Source organism: Cheilinus undulatus, linkage group 24, assembly GCF_018320785.1.
Source record: "Cheilinus undulatus linkage group 24, ASM1832078v1, whole genome shotgun sequence".
Taxonomy (NCBI): domain Eukaryota; kingdom Metazoa; phylum Chordata; class Actinopteri; order Labriformes; family Labridae; genus Cheilinus; species Cheilinus undulatus.
Window position 1 is genome coordinate 18,342,909 of NC_054888.1, and position 22,102 is coordinate 18,365,010.

General features: G+C 38.8%; 1 protein-coding gene across 3 annotated transcripts in view; it reads right to left on the minus strand.

Annotated features, from left to right (window-relative positions):
* The window catches only part of acvr2ab (activin A receptor type 2Ab), an 88,710-nt gene extending 71,704 nt beyond the window's left edge, over positions 1-17,006 (minus strand). For all 3 annotated transcript variants that reach the window (XR_005991652.1, XM_041782254.1, XM_041782253.1), the window contains exon 1: positions 16,059-17,006. Coding sequence is in view for 2 of the 3 variants with exons in the window: in XM_041782254.1 (XP_041638188.1) it covers positions 16,059-16,113 (55 nt within the window). In the remaining variant the exon portion in view is untranslated. The remainder of the gene's footprint in view (positions 1-16,058) is intronic.
* Between the last annotated feature and the right edge of the window lie 5,096 nt (positions 17,007-22,102).

The window sequence follows — 22,102 nt, forward strand, 5'->3', positions numbered from 1 at the left end:
AATTATGAGTCCACCAACTCACTTTAAAGTCTGTTTGTTGACGCTTCTCTGTCATGTTTGATATTTTGGTCTTACAAAAGTGAGAGCAGAAGCATGAGCACAGTCCAGACTATGGGGCACTTTTCCCTTTGTTAACTGTCTGACAGCACCTTAAACCACAGCAGGAATGCATTTTGATATGCTGTTTCCAACTATAATGAATAAAAATGAGCATGAAATAGGTTGATCTCCAGGTCACACAGAATAATTGTTATTATTTGGTTGCTAGTTGTGTTTGCAGGCAATGCTGTTTATAAGTGTGCATGCATGAGAAAGAGATAGCAAGAGTGGTCTGGTCACTGTAGCTATTTGAAACATGCAAGATTAGACAACAGACTTAAGCTCATGCATATTTGTGAAAATGTTTGACATTTCTGCTTGAGAAATCCCTTAAGGAGTTACATGATTATCTTATTGTCAGTGACTAAATTTCCTTCAAACCAAAGTGAACCAAAACTTTTAAGGAGAGAAGCGACACTAACAATAAAGACTGGAAAGTTTGAGCCTATTAGTTTTTGAGGTGTGACCCTCACTGTTCAGGTATTTTTATTACTGCAGAGAAAAACAAGCACCTTACCATAGGCACACTGTAATTTTGCTCAAGATGATGTAATTTCTTGGAGTATTTTCAAATGCTCTGTGCAAGTCAAGCTCTAGCTGTTGTGCTTCCTATTTTAGACCAGTTTTAGCAGTATCATTAAGGACGATTTCCTGCAGCTAGACTTAAGCTGCCAATGCAATTTTTACCACATGCAACAAGCACAAAACATGCAAAATGAAGTCATCAACAAACCTACAAAGTGATAATCCATAAGCCTTAGGTTTCTGTTGCAAAAATAATGACTGCTCTGGCTTTTATGGTTTTCATTTTAGATCAGTTTAAACAGGATGATGCAATGAAGCGTATTCATGGAGTTAAAAGGCTTGTATTCAAGAAGCACTGATAGCATTATATTATAGCAGTCTGCAGTAGGATTTCCTTTCTGATTTACAAGCTTATTCCTCATTCAATTTCTCTAAATGTGTTATTTGTGTTTCTAACAGGATAATAAATGTCACGCCAAAGACCTGTTGATGTTTTGCTGTTCACATGGCTGCATCCTAAATGACATTTGAGGCTTATTAGATAGTAACACAAAGTGACGGCAGCAATAATGGCAGGATGATGAACCCACATTATCACGAGCGAACAGCGCTCACCCAGGCCCCGCCGAGTCCCCGAGAACCCATTACCCTTTAGTGGTTTGGTGATAAGGGGTTACAGCGACCTTCATGACGGTGAGGAATCTTGGCAAGAGATGGACAAAGACGAAGACGGAGAGAAGGAAGCGAGGAAGGAGGGAGCGTAAAGCGGGCAAGGACCCTCAAGAGAGCCTGAAACAAGAGCATGATGAATGTACAGCTCGCAGTTTTTAATCAAGGATCAAAGCAGGGCCTCTCCGTCTGAGCAGCCAGGCTGTCTAGACTCAAACTCTCCCAAGCACATAAAGTAACATCTGCAGGATGCATTAATTACAGTAAAGGACCGATCTGGACTATTCTCAAAGGTACAGACGCTTCAGTTCTGCATGTACTGTATGTCCACATTTAGATCAAATATTGCAAAGTACAAGCTACTGGCTACTGGGAAAAATCATCTTGAAATTATTATTTATTCGCGTTGGTCATTTTGTTTATTCTTCTTCTGCGCCAGCTATCTACTCCCTCATACTTTGTTGTATCGACACTGTTTAAACTTTAAAAAATCAGTTTCTTCGTCATTCAACTGCTCTGACTTTTCTCATTTTTAACTTTTATAATTTTTAAAATATAGCTATTTTCAGCTATTTCTATGCATTTTCAGCTATTTCTATGTGTTTTCAGCCATTGAATATAATTACCAGCTACTTTTTGGCCAAAATCAGCTATTTATATGCTATTTTCAGCTATTTTTATGCTATTTTCAGCTTTTTTAAGGCCACTTTCAATTATTTTTGTCCATTTTGAGCTATTGAATGCCATTTTCAGCTACTTTTATGCTATTTTTGTGCTTTTGGTTATTTTCAGCAGTTATTCCACAATTCAGCTCTCAGCATCCCCACGCCAATATCAGCTGAAATTGCAGTTTTAATCTAGTAATATGTCTAAATTTTTTCTTTAAAGGTAACATATTATACCCTTTTAAGACAAGTTTATATTGGTCTCAGAGGTCCCCAAAACATGCCTGTGAAGTTTGTTGATGGAAAAACACTCCAGTATTGGATTTTTGCATGTCTAAAAAGCCCTCTTTTTCTGCCCTGTCAGAACAAGCTGTTTCTGTGTCTGTTGCTTGAAATGTTACTGAGCTGTCTGACTCCGCCCCTCTCGGGAAATGGATGTGGCTCTCCTGATCCTCCTCTCACCTGGCTGCTGAGGAGGGCAGAACTTTCTTCCAAGAGGGGAGGGCTAACTCCCGACATGACATCATGAGGGGAAAATCTGAGAATGGCTTGTTTCAGCACACATTTTCTGAAAGGTGCAGAAAGAGAGGGGGAAAGGGAATGGATTTTTCTGGTACTTCAGGGGATTGTGGACAGGCCAGGGGCACATATTTTTGTTATAAAAACCTGAAAAAGTGATTTTTGCATAGTATGTCCCCTTTAAATAACAAATGGTTGCCAGAATACAAGACCTATAAAATCTGATATGATTACAGTAAATATCAAACAACATTGTTAAACATGACCAAAAAAAACAAAAACAAAAAAAAAAACAGGCCAAGAAGCCCAAAACAGGGCATTTTTTGGCTTTTTAACAATTAAAAATTGCAGAGGTTCCAGTATTAACATTCTCAGAATACTCTTATGTGTTTTAAATGGATCATAAAGTATACAACCCTAATAATCTTCTGTTATATTTTTATCCAAAAGAGAAAAAGCATAGTCTAAATTGCACAAATATATAAAGCTGAGACCCGCTTCATGATATGGAAGCGTGTCCTGTGCCACTTGAGGATTATCTGTCCAAATAATCCTCGACTGCATGGAGTCAAAACGGTTATTTTATTGCTCCCTAGTGTGCTGGAGCCTCCTACACTTCAAACTGTAAATGTCAGACGTGTTTGATATTTACTATTCGAGGTCAGACCGTCTCCACTGGAACACCTACAACAACCGATGAGAATTTCGACTGCCTCCATGTTTGTTTTTCTTCTATTTGATCATGCAAGTTTCTGTAAGGAGTCTCCCCTGTGAAACAGCACTACTATACACAAAACTATATCCCCAAACCCAATATATTATCCAGCCCTGCCTACGCCTACATAATCTAAACTAAGACAAAATCATCGTGTGTGTGATTTATGTCCACATTTCACTCAAACATTGCAAAAAGCACACTCTTCTCTCTAAACGTGATTCTGTTTTTCAACCTTCGCCTCACGGTCTTCCCCATCATTAGTTTTAATTTAAGTCAGTAATGCTTACAGGGACAATTCATCGACTTCCCATTACAGAGGTGCGCTCCGTCTGCATTTACATTTTAGGCTTTTAGCTGATGCTCTTACCCGGCATGACTTACAATAAGCTGAGCAGGTAGGATTCTGTGCAAGGACGTGCTGACAGGATGAAAGCCTGTAGCGGATGCTGAACATGTGACCTTTTGGTTACACAGGGAGCTCTTGTCTGCACTGTTGACCCACCTTTCTCTTACAGCTAAATAATTAAAGGGGACTCTTGCTAGTTTTAAGCCCAGGCTCTTTATGTTTTTTGGAATTTTTAGGCATCTAAATGACTAAAACATGACAAAAGGTTCTGGAATTTCTTCACAAGCTGACAGCCTTGAAATGGGCTGGGATTGCTGCAATGTAATCTGTCAAGATGACTGATCAGGATCAAAATATGTCGACTAACAGTGTGTATTTTTGTAACGGACAGGCTCAGATTGTTATGACGATTGTTTGAAAATATTATGGAGAGGATACCTTCGGATATGGATGCTTTTGTTACATTAAAAAGCAGTTTTAAGTGAGGAATGAACAGGAAGAGCAAAAGACACTAATGCTGACATTTCTAACTATATAATGATGACCAAAGATCCTGATCAGGACATTTAAGATGCAAAAACTATGTTGTGATTAGTAGCGTTACTGTAAAACTGAGAACAATCCTGATTGTTATTTTAAGCTAAAACAGGGTAGCTCCTTCCGTCTCCTTCAAGCCTACACCTCTGCTTCCTCACAGGAGGTGAAGCTGAATTAAATATGTATGTTATTTTAGCCTCCTCACTGCCTCTACGCTGCTGTTATAAAAAGACTCACAGCCTCACAGATAATCTTTTGCATCTGCTGGAAGATTTACTGTGTTCGATGTCGTCAGTGTTAGAAAAAGTACAGTAAAGTGGCTTTCAAATGATTTCCTCTAATTACTTAACCTCAGTGGTGCTTTTTTGTTCCAGTGGATTGTCCTGTGTGGCAAAACTCAGCCCAGTGATACCAGAAACAGGTTGAAACAAATCGCTGCTGCAGGAGAAAATCCCCTCAATAGTAATTATGGTGTTTGGATGACTTATAATTGGAGTGAAAGTTTAGATAGTCATTAATGTGGCGAGTGTGTTTCAAGAGGCCTTAGGCCTTCAAAACCAGTCAAAACATCATTGTGTAACTTTTTAAAGGTTACATGCCGTGCTTTTAACACATAATAAACAAGAGGAATTAAGTCAACAGACATGTGTTTGGTTTCAGTGTAGTTCAGTGACCAGAAAAACTTAACCGACAAGTAGAGTTAATGATCCCATTGAACTTTCCAAAGGTCATCTTCTCTTTTATTTGCTTTCCAATATTATTTACTCTCATTTTCAGCACTTGCAAAATAACAGAGGTTAAGTGGACTGGTTGAATAGAATGAATCAGTTAAAACGGCCTTCATTTGCAGGAAAAAGAGGACGCTTCGGCCTGTTTTTGGAGGTAAAAGTCAGATCCGAAGTAGGCTGTGTAATTCATTAAGAATCTTTCTTTTGAGGAGGAAGTGGTGTTTACCTTCTAATCTGAGGAAACTATTAAAAAAATTGACACATTGGCTAGCTTTAGCTATCGTCAAACACCAACTGACACAATGAAACTGCATATTTCTCAATCTTGAAGCCAAGCTGACTTACACAATGTTTCTTACTTTGCATTTAAGCACAAGTGACCCACAAATCACCATAAACTGCATCAAAACCATCCAAGATTCTGCCATGTGCACAGGGCACCAAACACCTGGCCACAGTGTTAATTTAAGCATCGCTCCAGCGTCATAATTTCCCAAGCTGAACCTGCCAACTGGTCACGATTTTACCTCCATGTGCATGAAACGGTGCGTTTTTTTTATGATGTGAAAGCTCAGAATGATACACGACCCTGCAAGGAAGCAGTCAGACTAGTTGGGCCCAATGGGGAAAAAAAAAGAGACTACATCTGGCCTTAACAAATACACCTGTGCTTTTGGAGCCTGATGCATAATGCAAGAGCACATATTAGAAATAGATAGAGGGGAGAAAATGGGACAGGGCCGGTTGAGGGCCTCTGACCACTGTAGGAAACACTTAAAACAGCAGCAGGATGGTGTAGGATGTTTGAGGCGGAGGGTTTTGTCAGGGTTTGAATGTATTCAATGCTTTTCAAATCACATCAGGGCTCCTCTTCACTGACTCGTTTCCAGCTCGACCATTCAAGCGCACTTGTCCTGCTTTTTGTACTATTTAAAGGGTAAATAATCAACTCATCCACTCACAGTAAGCATTACTTGTAGTGAGCCATTAGGACAGTTTGTTACAGCCGTAACTCAAGTGTCAGATTAAAAATAACAGAAGTGAATTTTCTCTTCTGCTCCTGGCTTTTCGTTTCAAAGCAGCACATTTATTCTCCAATCATTAACCGTTTCAGAGGGAAACATTTGTACCTTGTCTGTATGAGCGAGTTGTATTGAATTTTACACAAGTGACTGATTGAATGAAAGACACAGGACAAAAACATATTGATCTACAACGACGGCACGTGTTTGTTTGGTAATCATCTAAAAGGTCAGATCGTTATGTTGTGACGTTCAGGTTTGATGATCAACAAGGCATTTTTGAGTATAACTAAAGATTAAAACATGATTATAGTAAAGGGAGGTGATCAGAATATTCAATGCTAAGAGCACAGGTTCAAAAATAAAATAATCTCTGGAATCTACTGCTTGACTAAACCAAAGCCAACTGCGCATTAATCATTGGCAATGTTTGCTGCAGAAAAGTTGTCAGTTTTGTTGCTGAGGTATGGAAACCTTCGTTTTTTTTAATGATTTCCTCGCTCCTAGGTTTGATATTGAGTGTTATTTTTGGCAGATATTTAGAAGTTAAACAGAAATGCATGCTAGTCACATTAAAGTGTTTGTCGCCTTCTTTTTTCTTGCTTTCATTTAGTTCATTTTCACAGATTTCAGCGTTGGATTTTCTATTTCTATTTCTAACCGTAGGGACTAACGAGAATTTAAAAGATTTTGCCACAGCTTGTTCTTCTGTTTAAAATACATGGGCCAGACGTGGCCATCGAACAGGCCGGGTGGATCTGGCACCATGACCTCCTCTTTTTGCATACTGGATGGAACTAAAGTACCGTTGGTTCAGCATGTTGATCAAAGGTTCGTATGTGTAAAGCAGAAAGCCTTCCACAATAAGGATGTGAGTCTCGTCCTCCTTAGTGTCAGATTTTGGGACAATCTCAGTGTCCAGGGTGTTATTAACGCCATGAGATTTCTCAAACTTCACCGGTTTCTCTAACTATGCGTAGATCGTACACATCGTGACGTCCATGTCCAGAGCAGTGATGACATCGTACTGCTTAAAGCCATCTTCCCCAACTTTAATCTGATTGTAGGGCTTGAAGAAGTCATCCTGATGGACCACACAACAGTTGGGCAGGTTTTTGATCAGTCTGTCGGTGAGGGTGGTTTTCCCTCCATTGGTCACGCCGCCGATGCTGATGATGAACTGCACGATTTCAGAGCTTGTTAGAAAGTCACAGAGAGTTCAAAACATCAATAACACTGTCCAGGGATTGGAATGATCAGACAGGAAGAAAGCTTAAAAAAGGGGGCTGCAGCAGGAAATGTCAACTTCTTCAACTTTAAAAAGGAGAATGACTGAGCCATAGCAGCAGCAGCCCAAGTTGACCTTTTTCAAACTTAAGAGTATCAAAGGTGTATTGTTTTGCTTTAATTTAATGGACAAAGCTGAATGCTCAAATGCTGGATACTTATTTAACTCTCATTTCATCATCAAAATATACACATCATCGCAGTTTTTATCATCAAATATCTATTTTCAGCTTATTATCCACTAACCTTGGTCATATAAAAAGCTTGTTGATAGATTTCTTTGCAATCTTCATGACTAAGTTAACACTGGTGACTAGTGATGCACCAATGCATCAGTGCAACATCGAACATAGATACAACATCGTCAAACGTGGAAAACTAGAATGCTCTAAAATGCATGCTGATGGGAAAGATGATGTGGAAAATATGACAAAAACGATGACAGACACCATGTTTTTGCCATGTCGCACACACAAACCCTCCAGCTGACTGTCCACATCAGCCGAGTTTGCAGGGTGCAGCATTTTTGATTTAGTTGCAATTGGTCGAAAAACTGGAAACTAAACATTCTCCCCTTGCCTGCTTGCACTAGCAAGTGGTGAAGATTCAGTCTGGAATAGAGGTGGAAGAAAAAGATTGATTCTTAGATGCATCGTGATGTGGAAGATTCTGAATCGATCGATAATTAATACCAAGGAATAGCAGGAACAAAAGGTGGCACTCTGACACACATCTGTAAAAAAGGACATTTTTATGTTTGTAATTTCAGATATGTTACAAAGAAAAGATGCTGCTACCTTTGGTTCAGTGCAATTGTAAATTTCCAGTTTAAACACTTCTTCCATTAGAGGATAGTGGAAATTTATCTCTTTTTTTCTAAACACAAATATAATGTTTATTATGTTAGACACAGCGAGAACAACAGAAATGTAAAACAAAAAATGCATCAATAATCGATGAAGAATAGAATTGTAGCTCTATGAATCGTAATCACATCGAATCCTGAAGTGCGTAAAGATTCCCACCTTTAGTAAGGAAAGAAGCCAAAATGACTTCAGCAGGACTTTTCAAACACAGTGGAATAACAAGATGCAAAACCTCTTCTTGGAGCAAAAAAACACTCACATAAGTTGCTGACAACCATCTCAGTTAGTTTGAAAATGTTATCACAATCCTCTCTCCACATCAGATTCATCAGCTGCTTTGGTATGAGCCCTTAAATGCATGGAGGCAGCCACTGATTGTGGAGCTAAACAACAAAATACTGCTTTATTAGAGGCTGTTAGCATAAGATTCAAACACATACAGTCTGATCAATTATCACTGCATCACTTCTTCATTAGATCTCTGCATAAAGACCACTATTTTGATGAGGATGTTAAAGCTTGTGAGTGCAGCTTTTTTATTAATTCTGTGCCAGCCTGAACGTAACAAGAAAGAGATGCTAATCTGCAGAGAAAAACATGTTTAACCAAGAAGTAGACTATGAGGACGGGTTGTGCAATACATATTTTTTATATCATAACTGAATTTAAACAAGAAATTAGATTAAACAGGATTGTTTAGTTTATGTTGAGGCTGATCTGAAAAAGTAAGTAGTTATTTATTTCAGGCTAAAGACAGAAAAAGCATCTAGCATCAGCTAGAAGTATACTGTTGTTCAACAATAGGAATTAAATGGTGGAAGTCAACCAGCAACCCTATTGTGCTGGTATATGTTCCCCACTACAATGGGTGGTGGTGGTGGTGGTGGGGGGGGGGACTCTGCACAGACAATCCACAGACGGTGTTTTTTTTTTCCAAGGCTGAAACCAAATCACCACGTCTGTTTTGCTGCTGAGGATTAAAAAAAAAAAAGAACCCGGAGCTGCTCCATCCTCACCATATTGATGTAACCTTACACGGCTGTGCAAGTGGATCAATGTCTGTGTGAAACTGCTGCAGTGTACAAAAAAAGAGGCCAAATGTGAAGACAAGACTCGCCCATCTATCAGCCTCTGTGACGGATACATGCAGAAGTCTAAACAGCCGTTTTTCCTTCGGATAACCAATAAAGCACGACTCTAACACCGAGAATGACCTCTACAGTCTGAGGATGATTGACTGAGTTGCACCAACATCACATCAGACAGAGAGGGAAAAAGGACAGGGTCCTGTTGCTGAACTTCCACTAATTCAGACTCATTAGCTCAACAGAGAATATGAGACAGACGTGAGGGTCAAACATCTGTGTTACCAACCATAGAAGACACACACACAGCTGATGGTGCTTGCTTCCAGATAGCACAATCCACTCTGTACTTTTCTTTTGAATTGCTGACACGTGGAAATATCTGACAAGGAAACATGGTAGACATCAAGGTTCCTCTAATCCGTCAGCTCAAACTCACGTTAAATCTGACAAGGCTGGCACATACAGCTAAATGTAAAATAATCTCCATACAGGTTCTAAAATAACGGTGGAAAATGTTGATAATCTGTTCAGAGTTTTCAGAGATCTGAAAGCCTTTTCAGCGCTGTAATAAACACCAGTAATTCTGCAGATTTTTATTCATTTCATGCCACATCTTTCAAACTGACGAGACAACTTTCCTTCAGTTACAAGTCACATCACTGTCACTTTATTCTGTTTTGATGGGTTTTTAAGCGTATTATTTAACCAAATGAAGGATGTCGAAGAGTAAAGAGAGAAACAAGCTGAGCTAAAGTCAGCAGCTGGTATTGTTGAAGCTGCAAAAACTCTACCTAATGCACATTCTGGAGTGTTAACTGCTTTATTTGTAATGGTTTTTCTTGTTTAAATCCCAAATGTTTTCATTTTGGGGATCTGGACATTAGATGTTAGCAACATTTATTTTGGCTTTTGGTAAAATATCCTTTAAGTCATTGGTTCCCAACCCGGGGTCCAGGACCCCACCGAGGGCGCCAAAGATCTTGGGGCAAGGTTTTGTCTGCTTTGAGGCTGCCAAAATTTGATTTGCAAATATTGACTAAAACCATGATAAAGTCGTTATTAAGTAGTTTATACTAAGGTGTTATGATAAGAAAAGCATGCATTAGTCTTTGTTAGGATTTTATCAGTGAAACAATTCAAATCTATGTTGATTTTGGACAGCAGTGTGTCACTTTTTCTTCTCTCTTGGGTCCTGGGGGGGATCTTTTCTTAGGTATATAAGGAAAAATGGTCGGGAATCACTGTTTTAAGTTTAGTAACACAAAAAATGGCTACAACAGAAGAGTGAAAGTTGCCAGTTTTATCTCCTAGAAGTACTTGGGGAGTAAGGTTCATCATCTGCACATGTATGCTCTGTGTTTTGATTTCTTCTGCATGTTTCAGACTGGGTGTGTGTTTTCTGCATGTTGGTTGTAGTTCTTGCAAGCTCAAGATTGCACCGTCAAACCTTTAGAATCAAGCTTTATAACTGCAGTGGCAGCCCTGTCTATGTTAGGTTTTACCTCACTAAATCTCACTACTAATGACTTCATTCATTGTAGAACTAAGCTAGGAATTTTCAGAATAAAAGCTCTGTGTACAAACAAGGTGAGTTTCTTCACATCAACACCAGAACTGGGCTTTTACTTTGAAAACACAAGCCAGAAGTGCAACTGTTTATCTTTCCTGTCACATATTCCACCAACATTAACATATATTTCTGCTAAAATAAAGCAGATATTGCTCCATATTTAACAATTTTTTTTAACATTTTGCCCAAGAGACACTCGCGGTTCATGGTAAAATAACCAAGCCTTCTATTCTCTAGGTCAGCGGTTCCCAACCTGGGGTCGGGGACCCCCTGGGGGGGTGCGCAAGGCTTTTTTTGCTTAGAGGCTGTCAAAATTAAATTTGTAAATATATAGTTAAATCAGGATAAAGTAGTTTACATAATGGTCTTATGGTAAGAAAACCTGTGAAGAGTCACTTCTTTAGGATTGTATCAATGAAACAATTAAAGGGATGTAGATTTTTGGCAATACATGACACTAAAAGGTTTTTGTAGAAGGTCTTGGGGTGGCTCAGCTTGACTTTGAAACAAGTGGGGGGGGGGGGTGGCTCCAAGGAAAAATGGTTGAGAACCACTGCTCTAGGTGCGCTCAAGCAGGCTGTCTGACAATCCAGACTTGTTGACATGCACGTCAAAATGATATTCAAGCTATGACGCAGGAGGCACGCCGCCACCATGCACCCAGTCTGAAAAAACCATTAACTGGTTTTACAAATGTGACAGGACTGTACACGCCAGACTGCTGGTTCTCAGCTGCTGGGTCAGGACCCATAACTGAGTTGCAAAACCATTTTCATTCCCAATAAACTGCACCATCTTAATCTAAAAAATGTAAGTGGTTGAACATTTTTGAGCTGAGAACTTTTTTTCTAGATGTGGCCAATCCACAACTTGTGTTTGTAGTAATGATATCACAGCGGCAATTCCATAGATCTCACAGAAACTTGTGTTATCAAATGTGACTTCAGACTGAGAATGCTTTAAGTGAAATACTCATACTTACACCACACTTAAGGTTTATCATCACTGTAGTTTTTAGACAGTTCTACTAAGAATAAAATCACAGCTTGAAACTGTGTTTAGATTGTTAATTAACTATTCTCTCAATGCCAATGAAAGAATTTCCTGTTTTCTTCAGGATACCATTGTTTTCATGACATTCCTCTTACTAGCAGGACTATTATATAAATATTTGATAAGTACTAATATTGCTCTTAAAATGAAGAAAAAACATCCTGATTAAATTCATGATACATTACCCACTGCTGTTTAAACACGCAATAAGTCAGGAAGCAGCACAGTAAATATTTACAGATTAACAGTTCAAGCTCACACGTGATCTGAGGCAGAGGTCGGCCTGAGTTCAACATCCGCCTGCTGCAGCGTCACATTATCAGATCAGTGCAGGCAAAATGTCATTTTCCACTTCAGTAGAGGCCTGTTCTTTTCTTTTTTTAAATGCAACCAAAAGCAGTTAAAAAAAAAAAAAAAAACAACAAAAACAAAACAAACACAAGTAGCCCGTTTACTACCCTGTCACATCAACACTCGAGCAGACAACCTTGACCCACCATGTGTTAGAGCAGAGTTTAGACACGCCAGCAGGGATCAAAACACGGGGCAGCTGCTGGATGCAACAATAAACCAGGTCAAATTTCACATTCCTGCCTGTTGGACACCTTCTCCTCCACAATAAAGGAATATTACACAAGCATGTTATGTCTAGAGTTAAAGGCTTTATAAAGCATGCAAAAAGAATCAAAGAGAATGGTATACAGTTCCACTAAAATTGAGATTTATCTTCAAAACATACAGTAAAACTGAACATTTGCTCTCTTTAAAAAGTATCTGGTGAAAACTGATGCAATTAGGTGACTAAAATGTCAGAAAACTGAGAAATAAAAACCACAAGATAACAGAGCTTTGTTGTTTTGCCCTAATGGCAGCTCAATGAGCAAATAAAGCAACTGTTCAGGATTTAAAAGTAAAGGCTTGCATTTGGAACAAAAGCAATGGTTAAAATCACTGCTGCTAGATTTCATGTCTGTTATAATAAAAGGGCTAGTCTTAATACAAGCCGATTTTGGAACCGATCAGTCATCGAGGTTGCTTGGCTTGTTATGAGGCGTTGTCAGTACAAATAATCCTTAAGTTTGTGGTTATAACCATTATTTTACAGCTCCAAATTAAGTAGAAAACTCCTGATCTCATCTTACATGTTAGATATTCATGATTCAAGACTGTCTTCAATGTAACCCCTCTGATAGCCAAAAGATGGATAAATAATGTGTTTGTCCTAACAGTGATAGAGTTTCTCCTTCAGCAAGGCTCAAACATTTAAAAACACATTAAAAGCACAAAGTAAAGGCTTAAAAAAATGGGGAAAGTTAAAGGCAAACAACTGCTAAAATCAAGTGTTTTGCAGTGCCTGTTCGATACTGTTCAGGGTGGTTACTGCAGAGGGAGTTAAGGATTTTTTGAAATGTTTTCTGGGCTATCAAGGATAGCAAGTCACCTACAGGATGTGGCGCATTTGTAAAGCTCAGAAACATGGCAAAGTGTAGACTGTATTGTCTTCTCAGTCAGGATTTCCCAGATATTCCCGATCTTGTTTTTACGCTGCACAACAGAATGCACGCCAGGAGTTAGCCGATGATGTTGAACATCCTCCATCTTTGTTTTTTGTGTCAGATCTTGTGTAACCAGTGTGAAATTCTTACCACAAACAGGAGGTGTGTGGTCTTGCAGTCTGGCTGTATTTGGAAGAGTCCTTATGTCTGTGGTCTACCACTTTTTAAAGTCTTATAATATTGAAATTGTCTCCAGCCTAAGTTGATGGACACAAAAACAATCAACTATTTTGATAATCGGACCAAGTATTCCCAAATTTCTACGAAAATAAATGCCAAAATTTAACAGCTTTACAATCTTGCGATGCAGTTTAAACACAATCCTTGAGTTTGGAGTTTTTAAAGTTAAATCTTTTGGTCTTTTTATCTTTATTTGAAGAGGACAGGGTAGTGGATAAGGCTTGATTTGAACCTGCACTGCAAGCCTGAAAGACTAGCTTCCAAGAAGAGGGACTACTTTTCTACTTTTTTGATAGTTAAAAGATTAGATGACCAAACCAAGACTATCAAACATGTTTGATAGGAACAGAAAATGATCATATTGCCAGCATAAATTTGAGGATTATTTTGAGAAATAATCAATAGCACCAAGCCTCAAATCAGGTCATGACTCCCTGATCATTGGAGGGGTTGAATTGGGCCCTAAAAGCATCTTATCTTGAATGAAGCAAGCTTTATTTGCTGCTCTGGTTTCAATCGAGTATTAACTTTAACCTTGTTTTCATTTCTCAGTTTTATATCATTGCCAAAAAGGAGTTTGTGGTTTTAGGATAAAGCAGTTCCTGTATCATTTCTTCACTCCCTGTTTGTGTTAGGAGGCTCAGTATAAAAATCTCAGCATTATCTTGGTGTTTTTGGCATGTTGCAGTAAAGAAGAAAATCATTCTGGGCTTAGTGCCCTGTCTTTATCACAGGTTTCTTGGTGTCGTCTTGAGCCATGCCAATTCAACTTGTATTTCAGAGAGGATTTTTTTTTATTCCACCTCAAGACGGAACGGTTTATTTCCCCACTTCAGACAGTAACGAGTGAGTGGAATAATCATCTGCCGCACACAAACGGCACCTGGCTTAGCCTCCAACCAACCCGGAGTATTACCGTATTTTAGACACCTTTTAATTTCTGCTCAAAGACACCCCAGGGCTCGCCGTTAAAAGACGATTCCACCGCAGCTCCAGATTTTATTTTACCTTCTCTGAGAGAGCTTTTATTAGCGTGCACATAAGCCGGGTCATTCACTCCCAAACACAACAGAAAACCGGTTTGTAATGTTACACAAACACCAACGCAATTGTCAACAACACTTTGTGTTTTCATAGAAACTTAATACTGGGATTAATAAACAATAATACAAAGAAAATTCAACCCTTAGGTGGGATTTTTCTTCGTTTTTGTTGCAATTAAATCCCTTCAACAGCCTCTGCCTCCTGTCAACAACTATCCACTCAAACCAGCATAAAGTGAAACTAATGCTGTGCTGTTATCAGATTGTATGTGTTGTTATTTATGGCACTGCAATAAAAGGAAGTTAAAAGCGCTGAGTTACTATTTGTCACCTTTCTGGCATGTGATGAAGCAAACATGGGAGCAAGTTTAGGTATTATGATACTTGAATTAGCTCTCCATGTGTATTTAGACTTTGTTTACCCATTAGAGGAGGGACGCCTGCTCGGACAGGACTATTTTGGTGTCATATGATGCTACATGGTCTGCTTTGGGAGGTTGAATGGGTTCATTGGGGGCAAAAGGTCCCCCAGAGCTCACAAAGGTTATTTTCAGGTATCGTTGAACAGTCCTGTAATCATCTCCTGGACGTTACTGCATTAGAAAATTAAACTCAGACGGGAAAACTCACATTTAGGAGGCTGCAACCAGTTTTGGTGTAAAATTTGCAAACATATTGCAACATTCAAGATAGCTGGCGGCTCATTTTCTTTTACGGACTAACCAATTACCTGGCGTACACTTTCTTTCTCACTAAAATTTGGATTTTTGCACCAACAGTGTGAGCAAAACATGCTTGCACAATCTTTATGTGATGTCAATCACTTTTTTTCAATTCAGATACCTCAGTAAAGATATAAACTTTAAGCATCTACTTTCAGATCTCAGCCTGCACGCAGATCCATGCAGGCAGCACCCTCTGCAAAGAAACCAGCACTCCTGATTTGACCTCTTTCCTCCCTTTTGTCACCTCAGTGACCTCTCTGGGATCACAGAGCATCCACACCTGTGATGTGAAAGACGTCATGCACATTTCCCCGTGTGAAATTTGCTTTTGGATGACTGAATCTGGTCATTTTGTGTTAGATATGTGCTTTAAAACACACATATTTAAGTTTTTTCTAACTATACTGGTGTAGTTTTGCTTGCAAGTAGGGTAACCGTGGTAATATGTTACATAAGAGTCCATACTAGCAGTGACAGTGTGTAAAAAAACAGCCCTCCTTATGCAGCTCCAAATGTTACCCTTACTACTCCAATTAAATCAAGCCTAAAGAGTCCTATTTGTTCTGGTAGGAGTCTCTGCAGAACCCCAGGCCCCATCTTGAACTCACTGTACAATGGATGTCAACGCACATCTACATGCACACATGGAGAATGCAAAGAAAAGGCACCAATAATGAGGCGTAACGGCAGAGTGGGATTTTCCCCCCTTCTTCCCACAGGCTTGCATTGCAGTGCATTTCTTTGCATTCTCCACGAGCAAAATCGCGCTATACATTGTCCTCTGCAGAGGTAACAATAAGCATTGAATTGAATTCTCCACAGCTGACAATAAGCCATGCATAAACCCCCCCTCCACACCCACCTGAAGAGCAGGAGATGAGGAAAACGGCGAAGGCCAGTTTGGTGGCGTCTCCCATTTTCCATCCGAATCTGATCCTCTGACTGGAAAGAGAATAAAAACAAACAAAAAAGCAACAAAATCTCTAAAATAAATGAGTCAGATTAGATGTCTTGTTGCTCTAGAGAGCACTGTCTTTGCAAAAAGGACATTTTAAAATGTCAAAATCAAGCCTGAATCCAGAATATCCCAGGTAATGTCAGCCTTACTAGTCCAAAAAAAAAAAAGAAGAAGCGAAGAAGAGGAGGGTGATGATGAAGAAGATGGTGGTATTTCCAGGTTTACACACAAGCAGTTGACTTCTTGGCATTCAAGCCAGAGCTGTCATTCACTTGCCAGGTTTGCAGCATTGTTATGAACAGACGTGTTCACCTGTGCCTAGAGGTGTTCAACCTGCCGTTTTCAAACCAGCGAAGAAGAAAGCTGAGCCACAGCCGGGCAGGGCTAACATCCATCGGACTGGAAATCAAGCGCACTACGCCGTCCTCCAATCAAACTTATCCTCGAAAGGCTCCGTCGCATAGCTTTAAAACATCAAAAGGGTGTTCAATTTAGCATTCCCGGGCTTCTGTAACAAAAAGTTGATGTCTTAATTGTGTATTTTCGTTGTTATACTCCGCGTGGAAGCTTTAGTCTCGTCCCGACAGTCCGGCGGTGCTGCCCGGCCACAACCACAGCTCCGTCCGCTCTGACAGGGAAACAACCGATTACGAGGCTCCCTCCCGTCTCTTTACCGTCTCTAAAGTGAGCCAAACAGCTTTTTAGCGTCGAAATAACATCAGCGAACGAGTGGAAACAGTATCATATGTTAGCAATAACCTCTAAAGCTGCTGTTAATCCGTGTAGCTAAAGCACATATCGAGTTTAGGACGAGCTGGTTTTCCCAAGTCCGTCTCCTCCTCGCCTCCTCTGGTCGGGACAATTTCAAGATGGCGTCACCATCCAGCGTCAAGTGAGCCCAACCGTCAGAGTACAAGCTTGAGCTTCCGGTGGAGCATTTCAGAATAAAATGAACAAACGAACGTTCAGTATCAGAACGTTAAAAAAAGGGCAAAACAGTCATTAAAGAAGACAAGAGTAAGTTAAAACTCAACAAACAAGAGAGAACTGAAGATTTCAAAGACTCATTGGTAAAGATAGGTGGCGTCGTATTTTTGTGTAAGCAATTTTTACAACACTTCAGGGTTGTTTTTGCCGATGAAATACCCTTTATACATACTCATTGCTTTTAAGGCTAATTATCTCATCAAGTGAGTTGTCAAAGTCCGAAACAAAACATTAAAAAAGGTAAAACATTTATAACAGGTTTTAAAAACCATTATATTTATAATTGATCCTTAAGTAAGTCCAAAGGCTGGATTTTACAATTACAGATAAAAATAATAATCTTGGCTAAAGTGAAATACCGTCCAAGAGACGCAGATGTTGTTTGCCTACATTTTAACATGGATTTTATTTTAAAAAAAATACACAATAATGAGAAAGTCGCACTACAGTTTGATTTTTTAATAATTTAGATTAAGGTATATTTTCATTAAAAAAAATAATCAATTAAGCGTGATAATTAACAATGACAATACGCTTTGTTTTCACGTTTTCCCCTTAAACGGACCATTTTAAGTGTGGCTTTTTTTTTTTTAATAAATAATTTTTTTTTCTTTGCATTTTGGCGAAGGTGTTCTTCAGTTTTTAGTTGCTTTTTTAATTTTGGAGCCAGAATCGTCTTTTCCGGTATTGTATCAGTGTACTTCCGCTAACTTTATGAAACTGCTTTACGAGCTAGGGATTGTTTTTAATTCGGGAGGGATGTTTGTTTTGCGCTGCTGCGCGAGCCGTTGACGGAAAAGAGGGGCGGCTGTCATTTTCGATAATAAATAAGTAATTCCCCAGTTTTTGTTTGGGATATATTTATAATCAAGAGGCTACAGTCGTTGTGTTCTCATGCAGATAATATATGTTGCATCATTAATATTTGTATTAATTAGTAAAAAATATTCAGGAAACATTAAAAAAATGTAATGCCAGAGATCTCAAGCAGCATCCACAGCCAATTATACTTAAATTTCACGAGGTTCAAACCATAAAATGTATCCTGTTATAAATTGGCAGCATACCCACAACATATAGCATGTCAGCGTATGTAGGTCACCACATATTGCAGCTCCATACAGCCCCATGCTGCAGCACTATAGTGTCACCTATCAGATTTCAACATGTGTTGGGTGCTCAGTAATAAATGCTGAAAATACCATGAAGTACAGATATAGGCTTGGCCCATTCCCAAATCTGCGTGACACTAATCTCTCTAATAGCCTGGAGCAGATCTCCAACCATAAGCGCTGCTAAACGATTAGGTGGTCAAAGGTCTCATGGGATTTCTCTGCCAAGCTGGAAGCTGAGTCACCTGTTCGATATTGGAGCGTTTGGCTTTCATCCTCAGCAAAACACACAAGCCTGAATGTAGCTTAAAGGTTGGAGCTTGAGGCTCAGAGTGAGGGGTTCAGATCCTGTGAAGATGTGATTCCCCATAGCTTGATTTTGCACAGACATTCACCCTTAAAAGATCCCCTCTTCTTGGAAATGTCTGCAGTTTTCTCGTGCAACTCATAACTAATACAAAAACATGCATCTATAAAGTGGACCATCATGGTTTACCAAATCAGAGCATAATCAGATTAGCGTTCATTGTTACATTCCTTCGTCTTGCGTCACAAACAATTAGCTAATTGAATTACAGGAATTCAAAGTGAACCTCACACGACCTCTTGATTTAATTAAAGTTGCATGATCAACATAATTCACCAGCACAATGACCCCAAAGTATTATGATTTTAATAATCATGATTTGATTTATTAATATTTTTGTTTGGCAGCTCAGATTTTTTTTATTATAGCAGGGAAAGGATGCCATAAATAAAGTTAGAAATTAGTGTTATAACAGTGAGACAGCTGCACAAACAGCTGTTAATCATAATTTTGTTTTTCCAGAGACCTTCACTGTCAGATACGTAACACAAGGAGACTTCAGTGAATGTTAAAGGTTTCATGGTGCATTATTATGAAGTTAACCATCAATTCAATAGGAAACTCTATACTTTGCAGTGGAAATAAAGCCAAAAAATCTTTAGTTTCTTTGAAATTGGTTCAATTGTTGCAACTTTTTTGAGAATCCCTCAAAACCTTCTTGAGATCTCACAATCAGGGGATGAACATAAGGCCCAGTGACCCCTGACCTTTTATCAACAAATTCTAACCAGATCATCCATGCATTAAGTAGAATTCTTGTGCAAAGTTTGAAGAAAGTCCAGCAAAGCATTCTTGAGATGTTGCGTTCAAACTCAAGTCTGAAAATAAGGCCCAAAGGTCTTGACATTTGACCGACAACCATGATAATCCAATGAGCTAATCCTTGGTCTAGGGGAGATATCTGTGCAAAATTGTAAGAAAATCCTTACTTGGTTCCTTCTGTAATTCTTTGATGGTTGTGCAAAATTTTAAGAACATTCCTCAAAGCATTTTTGAAATGTAATGTTAGCCATCAAGGTGTGAACATGAGGCCAAATGATCTTGACATTTGACATACAGCCATGATAATCCAATGGGTTCCTCCTTGGTCTAGAGGAGGTATCTGTGCAAAATTGTAAGAAAATCCTTAAAACGTTTTTTGAGATATCATGTTCACAATCAAGGGATGAACATTAGGCCTAATCTTGACTTTTGACATGTGACCCCTAAAATCTATGTGGTTCCTTCTGTAATTCTTGGATGGCTGTGCAAAGTTTTAAGAACATTCCTCAAAGCATTCTTAAAATGTAAAGTTAGCCATCAAGGTGTGAACATGAGGCCAAATGATCTTGACATTTGACATACAGCCATGATAATCCAGTGGGTTCCTCCTTGATCAAGCGAGTACAAATATGCAAAGTGGGAAGAAAATTCCTTTGAGCCCTCTTGAGATTTTATGCTCACAATCAATGGATGAACATGAGGCCCAATGACCTTGACCTAGGCATATGACCACCAAAATTTAATGAGTTCATCCTTGACTCAAACTGCATGTTTGTGCAAAGTTTAAAAAAAATCCCTCAAAGCATTTTTGAGATATCATGTTCACAACCAAGGGATGAACATGATGCCCAGTCTTGTCTTAGGACATATGACTCCCAAAAGTCTACTTGGTTCATTCTGTAATTCTTGGATAGTTGTGCAAGGTTTTAAAAAAAATCCCTCAAAGCATTCTTGAAATGTAATGTTAGCCACTAAGGTGTAAACATGAGGCCAAAAGATCTTGACATTTGACATACGGCCATGATAATCCAGTGGGTTCCTCCTTGACCAAGTGAGTACAAATATGCAAAGTGGGAAGAAAATTCCTTTGAGCCCTCTTGAGATTTCATGTTCAAAATCAATGGATGAACATGAGGCCCAATGACCTTGACCTAGGCATATGACCCCCAAAATCTAATGAGTTTATCCTTGACTCAAATTGGATGTTTGTGCAAAGTTAAAAAAATCCCTCAAAGCATTCTTGAGATATCATGTTCACAACCAAGGGATAAAAATAAGGCCCAATCTTGACTTTTGACAGATGACCAGCAAAATCTAATCAGTTCATCTTGAGTCAAACTGGATGTTCATGCAAAGTTGAAAATAAACCCCACTTGAGATGTTACATCAGCAAGCAAAGGATGAACATGAGGCCCAGTGACTTCCAACCTCCAGTCAGTTCATCCTTGAGTCCTTGTGGACATTTGTGCAAAATTTAAAGAAAATATATCAAAGTGTTCTTAAGCTATCATCTTCAAAAGCAAGGGGTGAACATGAGGCCCAGTTACCTAGACCTTCAACATATAACCTCAAAATGTAATCAGTTTATCCTAAAGTCAGATTAGCATTTTTGCAAAATAAAAAAAAATCAGTGTTTTGCATCAGTTAATAAGTGAGAGTGACAACTTTAACTGACATAAATGAAACCTGCGCTTCACTCCAGGTATGAAAATGAATATCTTTATTTCTTTTTTAGCCTCATTGTAGGAATCTTTGATTGTCATCCTCCTCCTCTGTCTGACTCTTAGAGCTCACATAAATATCGTAACCAGCAGCCTCAGGTGCAGTTATCATGATGGACATTGAGGATTTTCTACGCAGTAATAAGACATATTTTCTAATTCTGTACTTCTTTAAATTGCTTTATGAAAGTGGGGTCAGTCATTTTTGAAATAAAATGAAAAAAAAAGACTGAATTCTAGCAATTTTCAATTAAATTTGGAGGCCAAGGCTTTTACAATATGCTGCACAATAGGAGAGAAGCTCACTCATCTGACATGATGAACATGCAAAAGTGAACTTGAAGGCTCTCCTGATGGGCTAAAAAAATGTCCTTACCACAATTTTGGTACGTCTATACCAAACAAAACATCCTAATTTGTGTCCCTTTTTTTGCAAAAATGACCCATGACATCTGAAAAGCTGGTTAGATAAATAAAAAGCTGTTATTTTCTATGCCTGACTGGTAGCGTATTAAACACAAGCCTGAGTAGTACATTGTTGCTTTTGTCTTTTAATAACTGAAGCAAACAAAGAAATATGTATGTTGTTTGTTCACAGCGCCATACACCTTAAAAGAAAAAAATGAAATATATTGGAATGCGTACTGCCACTTTAATGATTTTCATATTCTGAGTGATATTTTTAGATCCATAGTTGAATTTAAAGGTTCAAAGAATACGTCAGGGAATATAACAGCAACCTTTCTATGCATTTAAATGTTTGGTAAGTTGAGTTGGGGATATAAATAGGTGTTATAATAATGTACAGTATGTCTGCATGCTGGGGAAAACAGATTAAAAAGAACAAAAGGCCGTCTTAGAAACATAAAAGGAAGATTAATACCATCGAGAAAAGAACAGAAGTGCTCTAGGAAGTCTTTTATGTTAAACAAAGTCCTTACACACTCCACTTCTTACACCATGGACATTAAAGGGGCCAGTTTACTCCCTGTAGGATGG